The 14,736-nt window shown below is 37.2% G+C and overlaps 1 protein-coding gene across 2 annotated transcripts in view; it reads left to right on the top strand.

The window, feature by feature from the left end:
* Window positions 1-14,736, top strand: part of CC1H2orf66 (chromosome C1 C2orf66 homolog) — a 46,135-nt gene that overhangs the window by 9,084 nt on the left and 22,315 nt on the right. The window contains exons 1-2 of one of the 2 annotated variants that reach the window (XM_045034200.1): window positions 3-141; window positions 11,797-11,956. In XM_045034200.1, the coding sequence (XP_044890135.1) occupies window positions 11,864-11,956 (93 nt within the window). In that variant the 5' untranslated portion in view covers window positions 3-141; window positions 11,797-11,863. Of the gene's footprint in view, window positions 1-2; window positions 142-11,796; window positions 11,957-14,736 lie in introns of those variants that run through there. The other variant, XM_045034201.1, reaches the window with a different exon arrangement.

The following is a 14,736-nucleotide window of genomic DNA, read 5'->3' as shown; positions in this document are numbered from 1 at the left end:
ATGTGGTGCAGAGATTGTTTGCCAGTTCACATACTCCACAATACCATCTCAGGAGAAAATCCTTCAAGATTACTTCTTTACAGCACATCTGGATTTCAGAAATTTGAAGACCTATGCATGGCACATAATGACACATTACAGGTAAATATTGGAAACCAGATAAATTCTAAGATTTCCCAAGTTGGTATTTTGTAGCATTTGTATGGACATCTCATGGTTCATGTTCCATTTTTAAGGAATTGAACAGTTAAATCTCCCAAATACAGGTTTCTCCCAAAGATCATGCTTTCAACTTTTCTTATGCTAACTTGATATATGTTCTTAAGTGACCATTTTTTCAAATTACATGAAAATGAGAATGATCTAAACAGTTTGTAAACAGATTCCCAGGTCACCCTAACACTACTAAATTTGATCTGTAGGGAAGAAACCTGGGATTCTGTTTTGTGTCCCAAATAGTAATTCTTAAACTTTGCTCTAGTCAATGAAATTAACTTGCTAGGGCTCCTAGAAGCATCTAGAAAGACTTAGGATTATAAGATGCCAAAAGAGACACTACATAATTTGAGAGTTTAGTATAGATTTAAACTTCACTAAGAATGGATGAGAGGAGTTAAAAATGAGGCAGGACATCTTTTGAGGGACAAGTGGTACACTCTCCCTCTGATGAGAAGAGTGTTTTCTAAACTCTTATAATCAGCATCTCTGCATATATCAACATTTACAAATCATCTGCATGTATTAACGTTGTATATATTATTACTAAATAAACCCTGAAAAGTAGATTTTTAAAAATGAGAAATATACAGCTAGAAGTTTTAATAGTTTCCCTTGGGCCTTTAAAGGATTATCTTTAAACCACCAAATGTAGAGGCCACTGGAGTATACAAAATGAAAGCTTCATAAATCATTCCCACTAGTTTTTCTCCCTTTTTTGAATAACCACTTCATCTTCACTCCCTTTCACTGCTGCATAGCAGTGAAAAATTTAATGGCTTTCAACAACACCTGTTGGCACACAATTATCTAGGTCAGAAGTCTGAGTACAGACTACCTGGGTTTTCTGCTCAGAATCACACTTCTGAAACCATGGTATCAGCTGGGACTATCCAAGTTATCCTATCTGGTATATTCAGGTTGTTAGGGCTAAGGTTCCTCTTTTTGCTGGCTGTTGACAGAATGCTGTTTTCTGAGCTCCCCAGTCTGCCTGCTATGTGGCCCTCCACAAAATGGCAATTTGCGCCTTCAAGATGAGTAGAATTACTTTAACATTTTGAGTGTCTTCAACTTTCTCTCTGACCTTTAGACCCAGATGGAGAGGGCTCATGTGAGTAGCTCAGATCCATTGCGGTAATTTCCCTTTTGATTCACTAGAGGCCAACCTTACATCTGCAGAATCCCATTTGCCACATAAGATAACATACTCCTATTCCCATCATACTCAACAAGTTCCATCCACACTCAAGGGGCATGGATGATAGAAGACGGGTGCACTAATAGATGAGAATCTTGGGGCCATTTTAGAAGTCTGCCTAGCATGCATATCCAGGAACAAAAGTCTTTTTCATAATTGCTATACTTAAGTAATATTTGATTCCATAGTTCTTTTTTTTATTTAAAAAGAAAAGTTCAGGGGCACCTGGGTGGCTCAGTCGGTTAAGTGTCTGAGTTTGGCTCAGGTCATGATCTCGTGATTCATGGATTCGAGCCCTGCATCTGGCTCTGCTGACAGCTCAGAGCCTGAAGCCTGCTTCAGATTCTGTCTCCTTCTCTCTCTGCTCCTCCCCTGCTCATGCTCTGTCTCTCAACAATAAATAAATGTAAATAAATAAGTTCAATGTTCATTTTTGAGAGAGAGATAGTGTATGAGCAGGGGAGGGGCAGAGAAGAGGGAGACACAGAATCCAAAAAATGCTCCAGGCTCCAAGCTGACTGCACAGAGCCTGAGGCAGGGCTCGAACTCATGAGCCAGGAGACCATGACCTGAGCCGAAGTCAGACATTCAAGAGACTGAGCCACCCAGATTCCCCATAGTTCTTTTTGTTTGTTTATTCATTCATGAGAGAGCGAGTGGGGGAGGGGCAGAGAGAGGGAGACAGAATCCAAAGCAGGCTCCAGTCTCTCTCCTCTTTCTGCCCCTCCTGTGCTCACATGCTCACTCTCTTTCTCTCTCTCTTTCAAAATAAATAAACATACGTTTGAAAAGAAAGAAACTTGGTTTACGCCTTTTAGGAAAAAAACTGTACTATCTAATTGAATTTTAAAATAGGAATTTGTAGCATTCACTGCATTTAAAAATCTTTGTTGTAACTGGGGCACCTGAGTGGCTCAGCTGGTTGGGCATTGGACTCTTGATTTTGGCTCGGGTTGTGATCTCACAGTTGGTGAGATTGAGACCCACATTGGGCTGTGCAGAGCCTGCTCAGAATTCTCTCTCCCCCTCTCTTTGCCCCTCCCTCCCACACACATGCTCGCTCTCAAAATAAACAAACACTTAAAAAAAATCTTTGTCCTAACAAATATTTAAGTGGAATTAATAAAAAAAATTAGTCATAAATTACAGATTCACAGAGTACTGTAAAAGGAAATGTGGTTGTTTTAGGCAATGATCTCCAAACTTTGATTAAACACTGATATTGTTAAAAATTTTTGAACTTCCCCCGCCAAAATACTACTATACTAATATGTAAATAGAAAATTTAGAATGACATTTTTTAATGTATTGCTACTTAAAGCTTTATAATATCAATAGCTAATATCTCAAGGCAGAAAATATATTCATGGCAACAGTCAATATAAGTTGATTTTTTCAAACCTTGATTATTTTAAAGTAATTTTCTAATTTTTTTAAATTTATTTATGAGAGAGAGAGAGACAGAGGGCAAGCAGGAGGAGGGGCAGAGAGAGAAGGAGACAGAATCCGAAGCAGGCTCTAAGCCCCACACTTCAACAAAGAGCCCGATGCAGGGCTCGAACCCGTGAACTACAAGACCATGACCTGAGTCTAAGCTGGACGTTTAACCAGCTGAGCCACCCAAGTGCTCCTAAACCTTGATAATTTTAAATGAAAAGAGTAACTTTTTGTTGTACATGATATTAGTATCAGGTGTACAAGGTCATGATTTAATACTTCTATGCATTATGAAATGGTCACCACAGTAAGTCTAATTACCATCTGTCACCATACAAATTTTTTACAATATTATTGACTATATCCACTGTGTTGTATATTACATCCTTATGTCTTATTTTATAACAGAAAGGTTATATCTCTTAATCTTCACCTATTTCGGCCATCCTCCCACCCCTCTCCCCACTGGCAACCATCAGTTTGTTCTCTGTATATGAATCTCTTTCTGTTTTGTTCATTTGGGTTTTTGGGTTTTGTGTGTGTGTGTGTGTTTGTTTTTAGATTCCATATATAAATGAAATCATAGGGTATTTGGCTTTCTCTGACTTACTTTATTCAACATAATGCCCTCTAGGTCCTTCCATGTTGTCACAAATGGCAAGATTTCATTCTTTTTATGGCTGAGTAATATTCCCTTGTGTGTATGTGCATTTGTCTTTTTCTGACTTATTTAACATGATATCCTTCAGTTCCATCCATATTGTCACAAATAGTAAGATACCATTCTTTTTTATGGCTAAGTAATATTCTCATATATGCATATGTGTATATATCACATCTCCTTTATGCATTCATCTATCAATGTACATTTAGGCTGCTTCCATATCCTGGCTATTGTAAGTAATGAACATAGGGGTGCATACTTTTTTTCAAATTAGTGGGGTTTTTTTTAATATCTAGAAGTGGAATTGCTGGATCATATGGCAGTTCTATTTTTAATTTTTTTTTAGGAAACTCCATACTATCTTATATAATGAACCAATTTGCATTCCCACCAAAAATGCAGAAAGGTTCCATTTACTCCATATCCTTACCAATACTTACTTCTTGTCTTTTGATAATAACCAGTCTGACAGGTATGAGGTGATATCTCATTGTGGTTTTAATTTACATTTTCCTGATGGTTAGTGGTATTGACCATCTTTATGTACCTGTTGGCCATCTGTATGTCTTCTTTGGAAAAAATGTCTATTCAGATCCACTTCCCACTTTTTAGTTGGATTGTTTTTTTGATACTGAGTTGTATGAGGTCTTGAAATATTTTGGATGTTAACTCCTTATTGAATATGTCATTTGCAAGCATCTCCTCCCATTCACTAGGTTGCCTTTTCATTTTGTTGATAGTTTACTTCACTGTGCAAAAGGTAGTTCCATTTGTTTATTTTTGTCTTTGTGGTCCTTGCCTGAGGAGACAAATCTAAGAAAATGTTTTTAAGACTGATGTCAGAGAGTTTACTACTCTATTTTCTTCAAGGAATTTTATGGTTTCAGATCTCACATTACATAAGTCTTCAATTCATTCGAGCTTATTATTGTATGTGGTATAAGAAAGTGGTCAGATTTCATTCTTTTGCATGGAGCTGTCTGGTTTTCCCCATCATATGTTCTTGCCCTCTTTGTCATAGATTAACCATGTAAGCATGGGTTTATTTGGGGGCCTTGTATTCTGTTCATTAATCTATCATGTCTGTTTTTGTGCCAGTACCATACTGTTTTGATTACTATAGCTTTATAGTATAGTTTGAAATCCAGGCATGTGATAACTCCAGCTTTGTTCTTTCTCAAGATTGTCTTGACTGTATGGTGTCTTTTGTAGAAAGGAGTAACTTTTTGTCAAATCTTATTATTTTTAATTCCTAATAAGCCTGATAAGAGGGTAGAAATGTTAGCACTGATTTTTTTTTGTTGGTTTGTGTTCACATTCTAGTATCATCTTCAACTTTTTGTTGTAAGTAGTAATCTCTTATAAGGAGTGTTTTTAAGCTCCTTATTTGTGATAGTTAAAAGCAGATACCAGGGGCGCCTGGGTGGCGCAGTCGGTTAAGCGTCCGACTTCAGCCAGGTCACGGTCTCGCAGTCCGTGAGTTTGAGCCCCGCGTCAGGCTCTGGGCTGATGGCTCGGAGCCTGGAGCCTGTTTTCGATTCTGTGTCTCCCTCTCTCTCTGCCTCTCCCCCGTTCATGCTCTGTCTCTCTCTGTCCCAAAAATAAATAAATAAAAACATGGAAAAAAAAATTTAAAAGCAGATACCATGATAAGTATTTAATAACATAATCCGTGAATCCTTTAACTGGCTCACATATACTGCAATGTTATAAAATGTTTGAAGTGAATGAAGAAACAACTAGTAATGTGCCCTGTCACCTTCATCCGTGCTGTAGAATTCCTCGTCTTCTCCCAGCACATATCCCACACACTTTCTATAATTTGCTCTGATAAAGTTTGTGAAGCCATTGTTAGCAATCCTTGTATAAAATGTCCCTATATTAATCTGTTAGATTAAAAACCTGAAAATGAATTTGGTTTTCCTCTCACATTCCACTGGGTTGTCTTGCACACCACTTAATGCGCACAACCCCCTTTGGAGAAACTTAGTTTAGAATATATTTTGTAACCCTTTGAGGTTGTCTTTGGTAAGTTTTAATATCTATATTTATGTTCTCATGAAAGCAAAAATGAGATTTCTGGATCAGGAACAGACTATTCTTACTTAAAGCAGTATACACATTGGTTCCCCTTGCCCCATTCTTTCTCCTTCAGGGCAATGTGAGGAGAGCAATGTGAGGAGAGCCAGGTTAATGCTGTACGTGCAAAAGGGTTTTTTGTTTTGTTTTGTTTTGTTTTGAACCAAGGAGATGAACCCTGAAATTAGGAATCTGGAAGTTTATATAAGCTACACACTGCCTCCTTTCCCCTCCTGAGAGAAGAAAAGTCTTTGCTTCCAAATGTTTTACAATTCTGGAATGTAAACAAATGGCTTCAGGTTTTATCTCCCCACAAAATGTAAACATGTGGCTATACCAAACAGGAGGCAAGGAGAAATGGAGCACTGAAGAGTAGATATTTCTGGGGAAAGGAGACATTATCTTTATAGCATGTCTGTTTCTTTTGCTCAGGAAGCCAAATTATGTTGAAACATGGAAATATTCATGAAGCATTGTTGCCTTAATAGTCTTAGCGGGGTATGGAAATAATGCCTCACTCACTCCTGGCATTACTTTTAGGCACACTTAATGTCCAGATGAATTGAGTAGGACAACTTAAGTGTCATGACATATAATCCTCCAGTGGTGCTCTGTTGGGTACAGTAGGCAGGAAGGAAACTGGTGGAGCCAGCATTGAGGAGGTCTTCTAATACTGAAGCTTATAAGAATCTTTATTTTAAAAAAAAGATTCATGGTAATACAGTATGCAGGATAGAAGAGAAATGGATGAGGCAAGGAGAGGGAGATCGTTTTTGAGGCCACTATAAAATTTGGAATGCTAGTGGGGCACCTGGCTGGCTCAGTGGGTAGAGCATTCGTCTCTTGATATTGGGGTCGTGAGCTGAAGCCCCACGTTGGACGTAGAAATTACATAATAAAAAATATTAAAGTTAAAAACTTTTGGAATGCTACTAATAGTGTTCTAAACTGGGGTAGTAGCCAGAAAGGAGAGTGCACCAGTGTAGGATGATCATAAAGTGGTGGACTTTTTAGGGCTTAGCAACGAATTAGATGTGGTAGGCAAGCTTCTCTTTGTGTTACGTTTAACCTGGGACCTTGCCAGACTCACATGACGCGAAGAACCACTAACAATTAAAATGTAAGATGCTGCCAGCCAGCGGCCTATCTTAATTTTCATTATCTACAAGATCTTAGGTACCATAACTACAAGGGAGGGAGTGAAGAGTGGATTTTTTGAATTGCCATTTTGTTCTTTCTTCATCTTGTTCCAGTACCATACAGTTTTAAATTAACTTTTTAAAGAAAGAAGCCCATTGTCCCAGTGAGACTATAAGGCAGTAAGTTCTTCAGGTGCCAGAATACAACTAACTGGAATCCTTAATCAGAAATATATGATGTAATTGAACTTTAAAAGAGAAGAAATTATAGGAAAATTAAAGGAAATAAGTGATTTTCTTTTACTAAAAACATTCCACACTGTATTGTGGGGTTTGTTACAGACTGCTTTGTCACCTATAATTTATCCTTTTAGCAGAAACTCATTGAGTACCTGTTGTACCATAATCCATGCCAGACACATTCACATTTAGCTTCTCATTTCATTCCCTTAGAGGGAAGATGATTATCCCCACATTACAGGAAAAGATCTAGTATCAGAGGAAACCATTTACCCATCATAGAATTCAAAGCAGATTGTCTATCTAAGAAATAGAGTTCTTTCCACTGAAGATGTGCAATGCGTATTAATCCTCACTTCCTACTCAGAATCTTTCCTGACCTTACTAGTGATTCCTCTTGCCTTGGAGACAAAAGTTTCCAATGATCTTACCCCAACCTTTTTTTCTTTTTTTAAGTTTACTGATTTATTTTGAGAGAAAGAGAGCACAAATGAAGGGGAGGGGTCAGAGAGAGAGGGAGAGAGAGAATCCCAAGCAGGCTTTGTGCCCACTGTGGAACCTGATTCTGGGCTCAATCTCACACCTGTTAAGATCATGACCTAAGCCAAAACCAAGAATCGGACACTGAACTGTTTGAGCCACCCAAGTGCCTTCCCCAGCCTTCTTTGTTACTCTTCCTATACTTTTCCTTAGAGATTTCCTCTAACTCTGTGAGTCTGACATTTTTTTTGATGGATGATTCACCAAGTCAGACACTTTTCCCTCGACTCCGTATCTAAGTAACTCTGAGTCAATGGCAGTATATTTAGCCTCCCTGAGACTACATATTCATCCCTAAATTATGGCTAGTAATATTTTACAAACCTGGCATGAGGACTAAGTGAGATAATAGGCAAATGTACCTGACACCTAGTGGGTGCTAGAGAAATGATCAGTGATTTCTTCCTAGTTCTCCAATCTCTAGCTTCTCTAAACTAAACAAATCCGTTTCAACTCACTGTTGAAATTTAGCCTTACAACTTCTTTCCCTCCCTAATTAGCAGCTCTTTAGTTTCCAAATTTCTGTTAAATCTTCCCAATTTACACAAATTGAAAACCCACTAATTTTGATTTCTTGTTTACTATGTGCAATAATTTCTCCGTTGCTTACCACGTGCAATCAGTTACTAAGCCCTAATCAATCCACCACTTTAGGGTCACCCTTATATTGGTACACTCCTTTGTGGCTCCCACTGTCGTTCCGACTGTCATTACCAGCATTCCACATTTTACAGCAGGTTCATAAATGATCTCTCTCCTTGTCTCACACACTTTACTTCTAACCTGCATGTGATTTTACCGTTCATCTTTTATTAAACAGCAAATTAGTATTATCACTCTTGTGTAAAACCTTTTATTCTTCCTGCTATGTTCTTTAAGATACAGTACAAACTCCTTCTTTTGGCCGCTTGACCAATCTACATTTCCAGTCCTTCTACCATTTTCCAGACACCCATCTCCTCCCCACACAAACTGTTTTAGGATTAGTTTGCAAGAAACAGAAAATCTGACAAACAGTTGCTTCAAGTAGAAAGTTGAGGATAAGTCTCCCTGAAGTCATCAAGAGCTAAAGCTCCTTGTAGCCCATTAGTTCTCCATCCTTAATGTGTGGCTTTCTTGACAAAATGGTGGCTACATGATATTTCCATTTGAAGAGGAAGGAGGGGAAAAGAACAAAAGGAGCTCTGCTTTTATTTATAAAAGATTCTCTCTCTCTCATCCCTTTTCCACCTCAGAGACTTCTGTCTACAGTTCACTGGCCAGAATGATATCACATGGCCACTAAGGAATACAAGGGAGACTGGAAACAAGTTTTAAGTTGGCTATGTTGCCTCCCCAAACAAATACATCTAAGAAGAAAGATGTGTTAGTCTGTTTGGCTACGATGACTGAATACCACAGACTGGGTGCCTAAAACAACAGTTATGGAGGCTGGAAAGTCCAAAATCAATTGTGCTGGCGTATTGGAGATTAGGGATTCAACATATGAATTTCGGGGGAACACAATTCAGTCCGTAGCAAAAGGGATAAAAGGAAGCAACAAGCAGGATCTGCCATACAAGCAAAGTGGGCTACTGTATCTTCTTGAAGTATCTGCTGCCTTTTGCTACTTTTCTGCCTTTGCTTAAGAACTTCCTTCCCACAGGGCCCCTGGGTGGCTCAGTCAGTTAAGTGCCAGACTTTGGCTCAGGTCATGATTTTGCAATTCATGAGTTCAAGCCCCATGTCAGGCTCTGTGCTACAGAGCCTGGAGCCTGCTTCGGATTCTGTGTCTCCCTCTCTCTCTGCCCCTCCCCTGCTCGTGCTCTCTCTCTCTCAAAAATAAACACTAAAAAAATTTTATACCTTCCCACAATTCTGTTGTCAAATTTTTCTTCACAAAAATCATCAACTGCTACAGTCAGAACTAATCTACTTGTCCCTACTTCCAGCTCTTACTGTCATAGTTCCATACCCTGTGAGAGTCATCACATTAGGTGTTGTGTGCTTTTTCTGTGCAGCTCTTGATAGTGACATTTATTTGACATGTCTACATGTCAGGTGCTGTGCTCCCAACTTTATATGTATCATTTCTAATTTTTATGACAGCTGCAAAGTAAGATTACTAAACGAATGAGGAAATTGAGGTGCAGAGTGATGAGATAATTTGCCAGGGAATGGCAGAGCTCAGTTTTGAGCATGTTAAATTTGGTTCTGAAACCCTTTCTACCACATCATAGTATTTCTCCAAGTAGATTGTCTGATCCTAGAAGGCAGGAATTTTATCTTGCTCCATATGCCACCTCTTTGTATTCCCACACTTAGCAATGCATATTTCACATCGTGGAAATTTGCTCAATATTTTTTTAAGTTTTTTTTAATGTTTATTTCTGAGACAGAGACAGAGCATGAGTGGGGGAGGGGCAGAGAGAGAGGGAGACACCGAATCTGAAGCAGGCTCCAGGCTCTGCGCTGTCAGCACAGAGCCTGATGTGGGGCTCGAATTTACGGACTGTGAGATCATGACCTGAGCCGAAGTCGGTCGCTTAACCGGCTGAGCCACCCAGGCACCCCTGCTCAATGTTTTTTAATAAACAATAGTAACAATGACCCAAGATACCTCAAAAACCTAATTTAATAAAAAACGATTATGTTCATAACAAATTGCCTATGTGTTGATAAGTGTTGAAGCTGAGTGATAAGTAACATGGGTTACTTATTCTATTCTCTTTACCTTTGTATATGTTGGCGTTTAATATAATAAAAAATAATTATGGTCTAAATATTATATTCACTAGTAGATTAATATATTTAGAAAAACTCAGAAGTTATTTTTTTAATTTATTTCTGAGTAATTTATTTAGGTATATATACACAATGGAATATTACTCAGCCATGAAAAATGAAATCTTGCCATTTGCAACATGTTTGGAGCTAGAGTGCATTATGCTATGTGAAGTAAGTCCGCCAGAGAAAGGCAAATACTGTCTTTTCGCTCATGTGGAATTTAAGAAACAAACGAGCAAAAGGGAAAAAGAGAGCGCGAGAGGCAAACCACAAAACAGACTCTTAACTGGAAAAAAACTGACAGTTACCAGAGGAGAATTGGGTGGGGAGATGGGTGAAATAGGTGATGAGGATTAAGGAGTGGCCTTGTGATGATCACTGAGTGTTGTATGGAAGTGATGAATCACTATATTGTACACCTGAAACATACAACACTGTTTATTAAGTGGGGTTTAAATAAAAACTTAAAAAAATAAATTTAGTTTTAAAAAAATAGAAATAATTGAAAACAGTTTTTCTTTTGTCAATTACCCTAGCTAATTCTAATGGATTATTATCTGTGGCTATCCATATGTGTAAGATTATACATTATAATCGCAAAAGCAACCACTAAAATAATAATCCAAATAGGTACAGCTAAGATGCTAGTGGAGAAGTTAAAATAGAAATTTAAAAATATTTTAAAAGCCCAAAGCATAAAGAAAAACTTGATAAATTGGACTTCACCAAAAATAACAACTTCTGTTCTTCAAAATATCATGTTAAGAAAATGAGAAGATAATTCACAAGTGCAAAGAAAACAAACACATACCTGATAAACAACTCGCATCCAAAATATATAAGGAACTCTCGATGTATAGCAATAAGAAAATAAACCAATTTATAATTAACAAAATACAAGACTGCATCGCTCAGGGGTCAGAGCATTGTTCTTGTAAAATTAGCAAAATACGTAAGTAGACCTCACAGAGAAGATATATGGATGGCAAAGTAAGCACATGAAAAGATGGGGCACCTGGGTGGCTCATTCGGTTAATTGTCCAACTCTTGATTTTGGCTCAGGTCATAATCTCAAGATTTGTGGGATCTAGCTCCATGTCAGGCTTTGCACTGGGTGTGGAGCTTGCCTAAGAGTCTCTCTCTCTCCCTCTGCCTGTCCCGCCTCTCTAAAAAAAATACATAAAACAAAAAATAAAAATTAAAGAAAGAAAAGATGCTCAACATAGTCATGGAGTAAATGCAAATAACTACAATACCTAAAATAAAAAGTTTCAAAAACTGGCAATACCAAGTGCTAGTGAGGATTTGAAATAGCTAGAATTCTTACGCACTGCTGGTGGGAATGCAAAATGTTATGTCATTTTGTACAAAGTTTGGCAATTTCTTATAAAGTTAAACATGCATTTACCATATGAACCAGAAATACCATTCCTATATTTGCTCAAAAGAAATGAAAACCTTTGTCCATATGAAGACCTGTATGTAGATATTTATACCAGCTTTGTTAATTTCTCCAGACAGGAAGCAAGCAAGGTTATCTGTCACCTGGGACATGGGTAGAAAAATTGTGGCACACCCATTAAAATGGACCATTACTTCACCCCCCCCCCCAAAAAAAAACGGGAAAGTGAACAGCTGATACATGAAATAATATTGACGAATGTCAAACACATTATGGTAAGTGAAAGATCCCATACTGGATGATTCTACTTTTATGACAGTCAGTAAAAAGGAGAACTACAAACAAAGCAGATGAGTGGTTACAGGGACTCCAAAAGGACTTGAGGGAATTTGAGGAAGTGAGGGAGATGTTCTAAATCTTGATTGTGATGATGGTTACATAACTATAAGCTTTGGTTAAAATTCAGGGAACTGTTTATTAAGAATAATATGTAAGTTGCATATTAATAAGCCTGACTAAAGAAATTAAAACTTCCCACAAAGAATACTCCAGGACTAGATTATTTCAGTGGTAAATTATATTGAACTTTCAATTCTATTGAACTGTGAGTAACACCAATGTTGTACAGCTCTTGCAGAAAGTGAAAGAGAAGATGCCACTTTCCAAATTATTTTATGAGGCAACTGTAGACTAAAAGCAAAGCATGACACAGAAATTACTGACCAGCATTCCTTTTTAACATGGATGCGAGCATCCTCAACAAAATGCTAGCAAATCAAATCCAGCAATATATAAAAAGTTCTCAGGAATGTACGCATGGACTACTAAGACTAATAATTTAATATAGCAAGACCACAGAATACAAGGTCAATCAACATACAAAAAAAAAATTTGTATACATTAAAAGCATTGGGGATACCTGGCTGGCTCAGTCAATAGAGCATGTGACTCTTGATCTCAGAGTTGAGAGTTTAAGCCCCATGTTGGGTGTAGAGATTACTTAAAAAAAATAAAATCTTAAAAAAAAAAGGATCAAGCAATTATAAAATAATTTTAATAAAATGCCATTTATATATCACAAAAATAAGATACAGAGGAATAAATTAAAGTATGTATGAGACCTCTACACCAACAGCTACAAAATATTGCTTAGAGAAAAATTTAAAACACTAATATAAAGAGAAATATAGTATTCAATGATTGGAAGACTCGCTATTTTTAAGATGTCATTTTCCTCCAAAATGATATGTAGATTAAATGCATTCTCAATCAAAATACCAGCAGGCTTTTTTTTTTTTAATCTACAAGCTGATTCTAAAATTTATAAGGAAAAACAATTTTGAATAGTCACAATTTTAAAAAAGAATCACACTACTTGATTTCAAGACTTACTGTAAATCTACACAAATCAAGGCAGTTTGGTGTCGGGGAGAGGATAAATACAACAGTGGAACAGAACATTTTTATTGTCAATTGATTTTGGCGAAGGTGCCAAACCACTAATGGGGGGAAAGAGTCTTTTCAACATATAGTGCTAGAATAAATGGACAGTTACCTGGGAGGAAAAAATAAACGTGGATCCTTCCTTACATCACACACAAAAGTAATCTGAGGTGAATCATAAATATCAATGTAAAAACTAAAAAGCTTCTAGAAGAAAATATAAGAATAGTTTGTGACATGATAGAAAGCAAAGGTGCTTAGACAGTAAAGAAAGCAACATGATTTAAAATTTGGCAAATTATACTTCATCACAATTAAAGTCTTCTCATCAAAAGATATCATTAAGAAAATATACTGAACCACCTGGACGATTCAGTCAGTTAAGTGTCTGACTCTTGATTTCGGCTTGGGTCATGGTCTCACGAATGGTGAGTTCGAACCCCGTATCAGGCTCTGTGCTGACAGTGTGGAGCCTGCTTAGGATTGTGTTTCCCTCTCTCTCTGTCCCTCCCCTCCCTGCTCGCTCTCTATCTCTCTCTCAAAATAAATAAAAATAAACTTTAAAAAAGAAGCAGAAAAAGAAAGAAAATATACAGGCAAACCACAGAGAAACATACTTCTGATAATGGGATTGTTCTCAGAATATGTAAAATACTTATGTAACTCTATCATAGAACCTCAAATAACCCAATTTTTACAAGTGGAATTTTTTTTTAAGTCATCAGGAAATATTTTAGCAGAAACTTAGAATGTCCTCACTGCCACTTAGGAGCACATTATTGTGGGAGGATTAAGGTGAAATCATCTCTGATGCCAAGATTTCGGGTAGATTATCTCAGGGCCAGACTTACCCAATGAATGCACGTTTGAAGGGAGGAGGAAAAGTTTTGCTATTCAATTTTGCTTAAAATAACTGGATGATATCTTATGCATCTAGAGTACTAATAAAAAGCTCCCAGAATACTAGGAACTAAACATTTGGAGGGTGGGGAGCTGTTTGGGGTTTTTTTTTTGGAGGGAAGAGAGTTTGTTGATTTTTAAAAAATAGAACAACAGTTCACTGGTTCTATTTCAGAGCTCACAATTGATGAATAGCACCAAGAAGAGAATCATTTGCCCATTATGCCCCAAAACATCCAAAGATATGCTCATCTAAATTGTCCTCTATTTTTCCCTTCTCTGAAACTACTCTCTTTATCATGTGAAATATATGCCTGGAAATTTAGGTCATATTTTAAGAATGGCTTTTCTTCCAAAGACTTACCTAATTTTATTAATGGGTTAAAATATGTGGTCCATTACAAAATCATGTGACTCATGGATAGGGTCTTATCTAATTTAATGGTCTAAGATGGATCCTTATTTTCATTCCTTCTGTATCAAAAAAGAAAAAAAACAACAACCCACAACATCTAGTTTTATTCACATAAAACTCAGGTTCCTAATAAACCTTTCAATCCAAATCTATTTTGTATTGTGAATTGGATGACAAGAAGCTCCACCTTTCTCAAAAGGGAATAAAGAATTTAGATCCAGCTTCTATGTCTGTCCATGTTCAATGTATTCAGGAGAAGCTAACACAGTTATAGTGAGTTATTGGGTCTTCCTCCTT

Source organism: Felis catus, chromosome C1, assembly GCF_018350175.1.
Source record: "Felis catus isolate Fca126 chromosome C1, F.catus_Fca126_mat1.0, whole genome shotgun sequence".
NCBI lineage: Eukaryota > Metazoa > Chordata > Mammalia > Carnivora > Felidae > Felis > Felis catus.
This window is presented reverse-complemented; position numbering and strand designations above follow the sequence as displayed.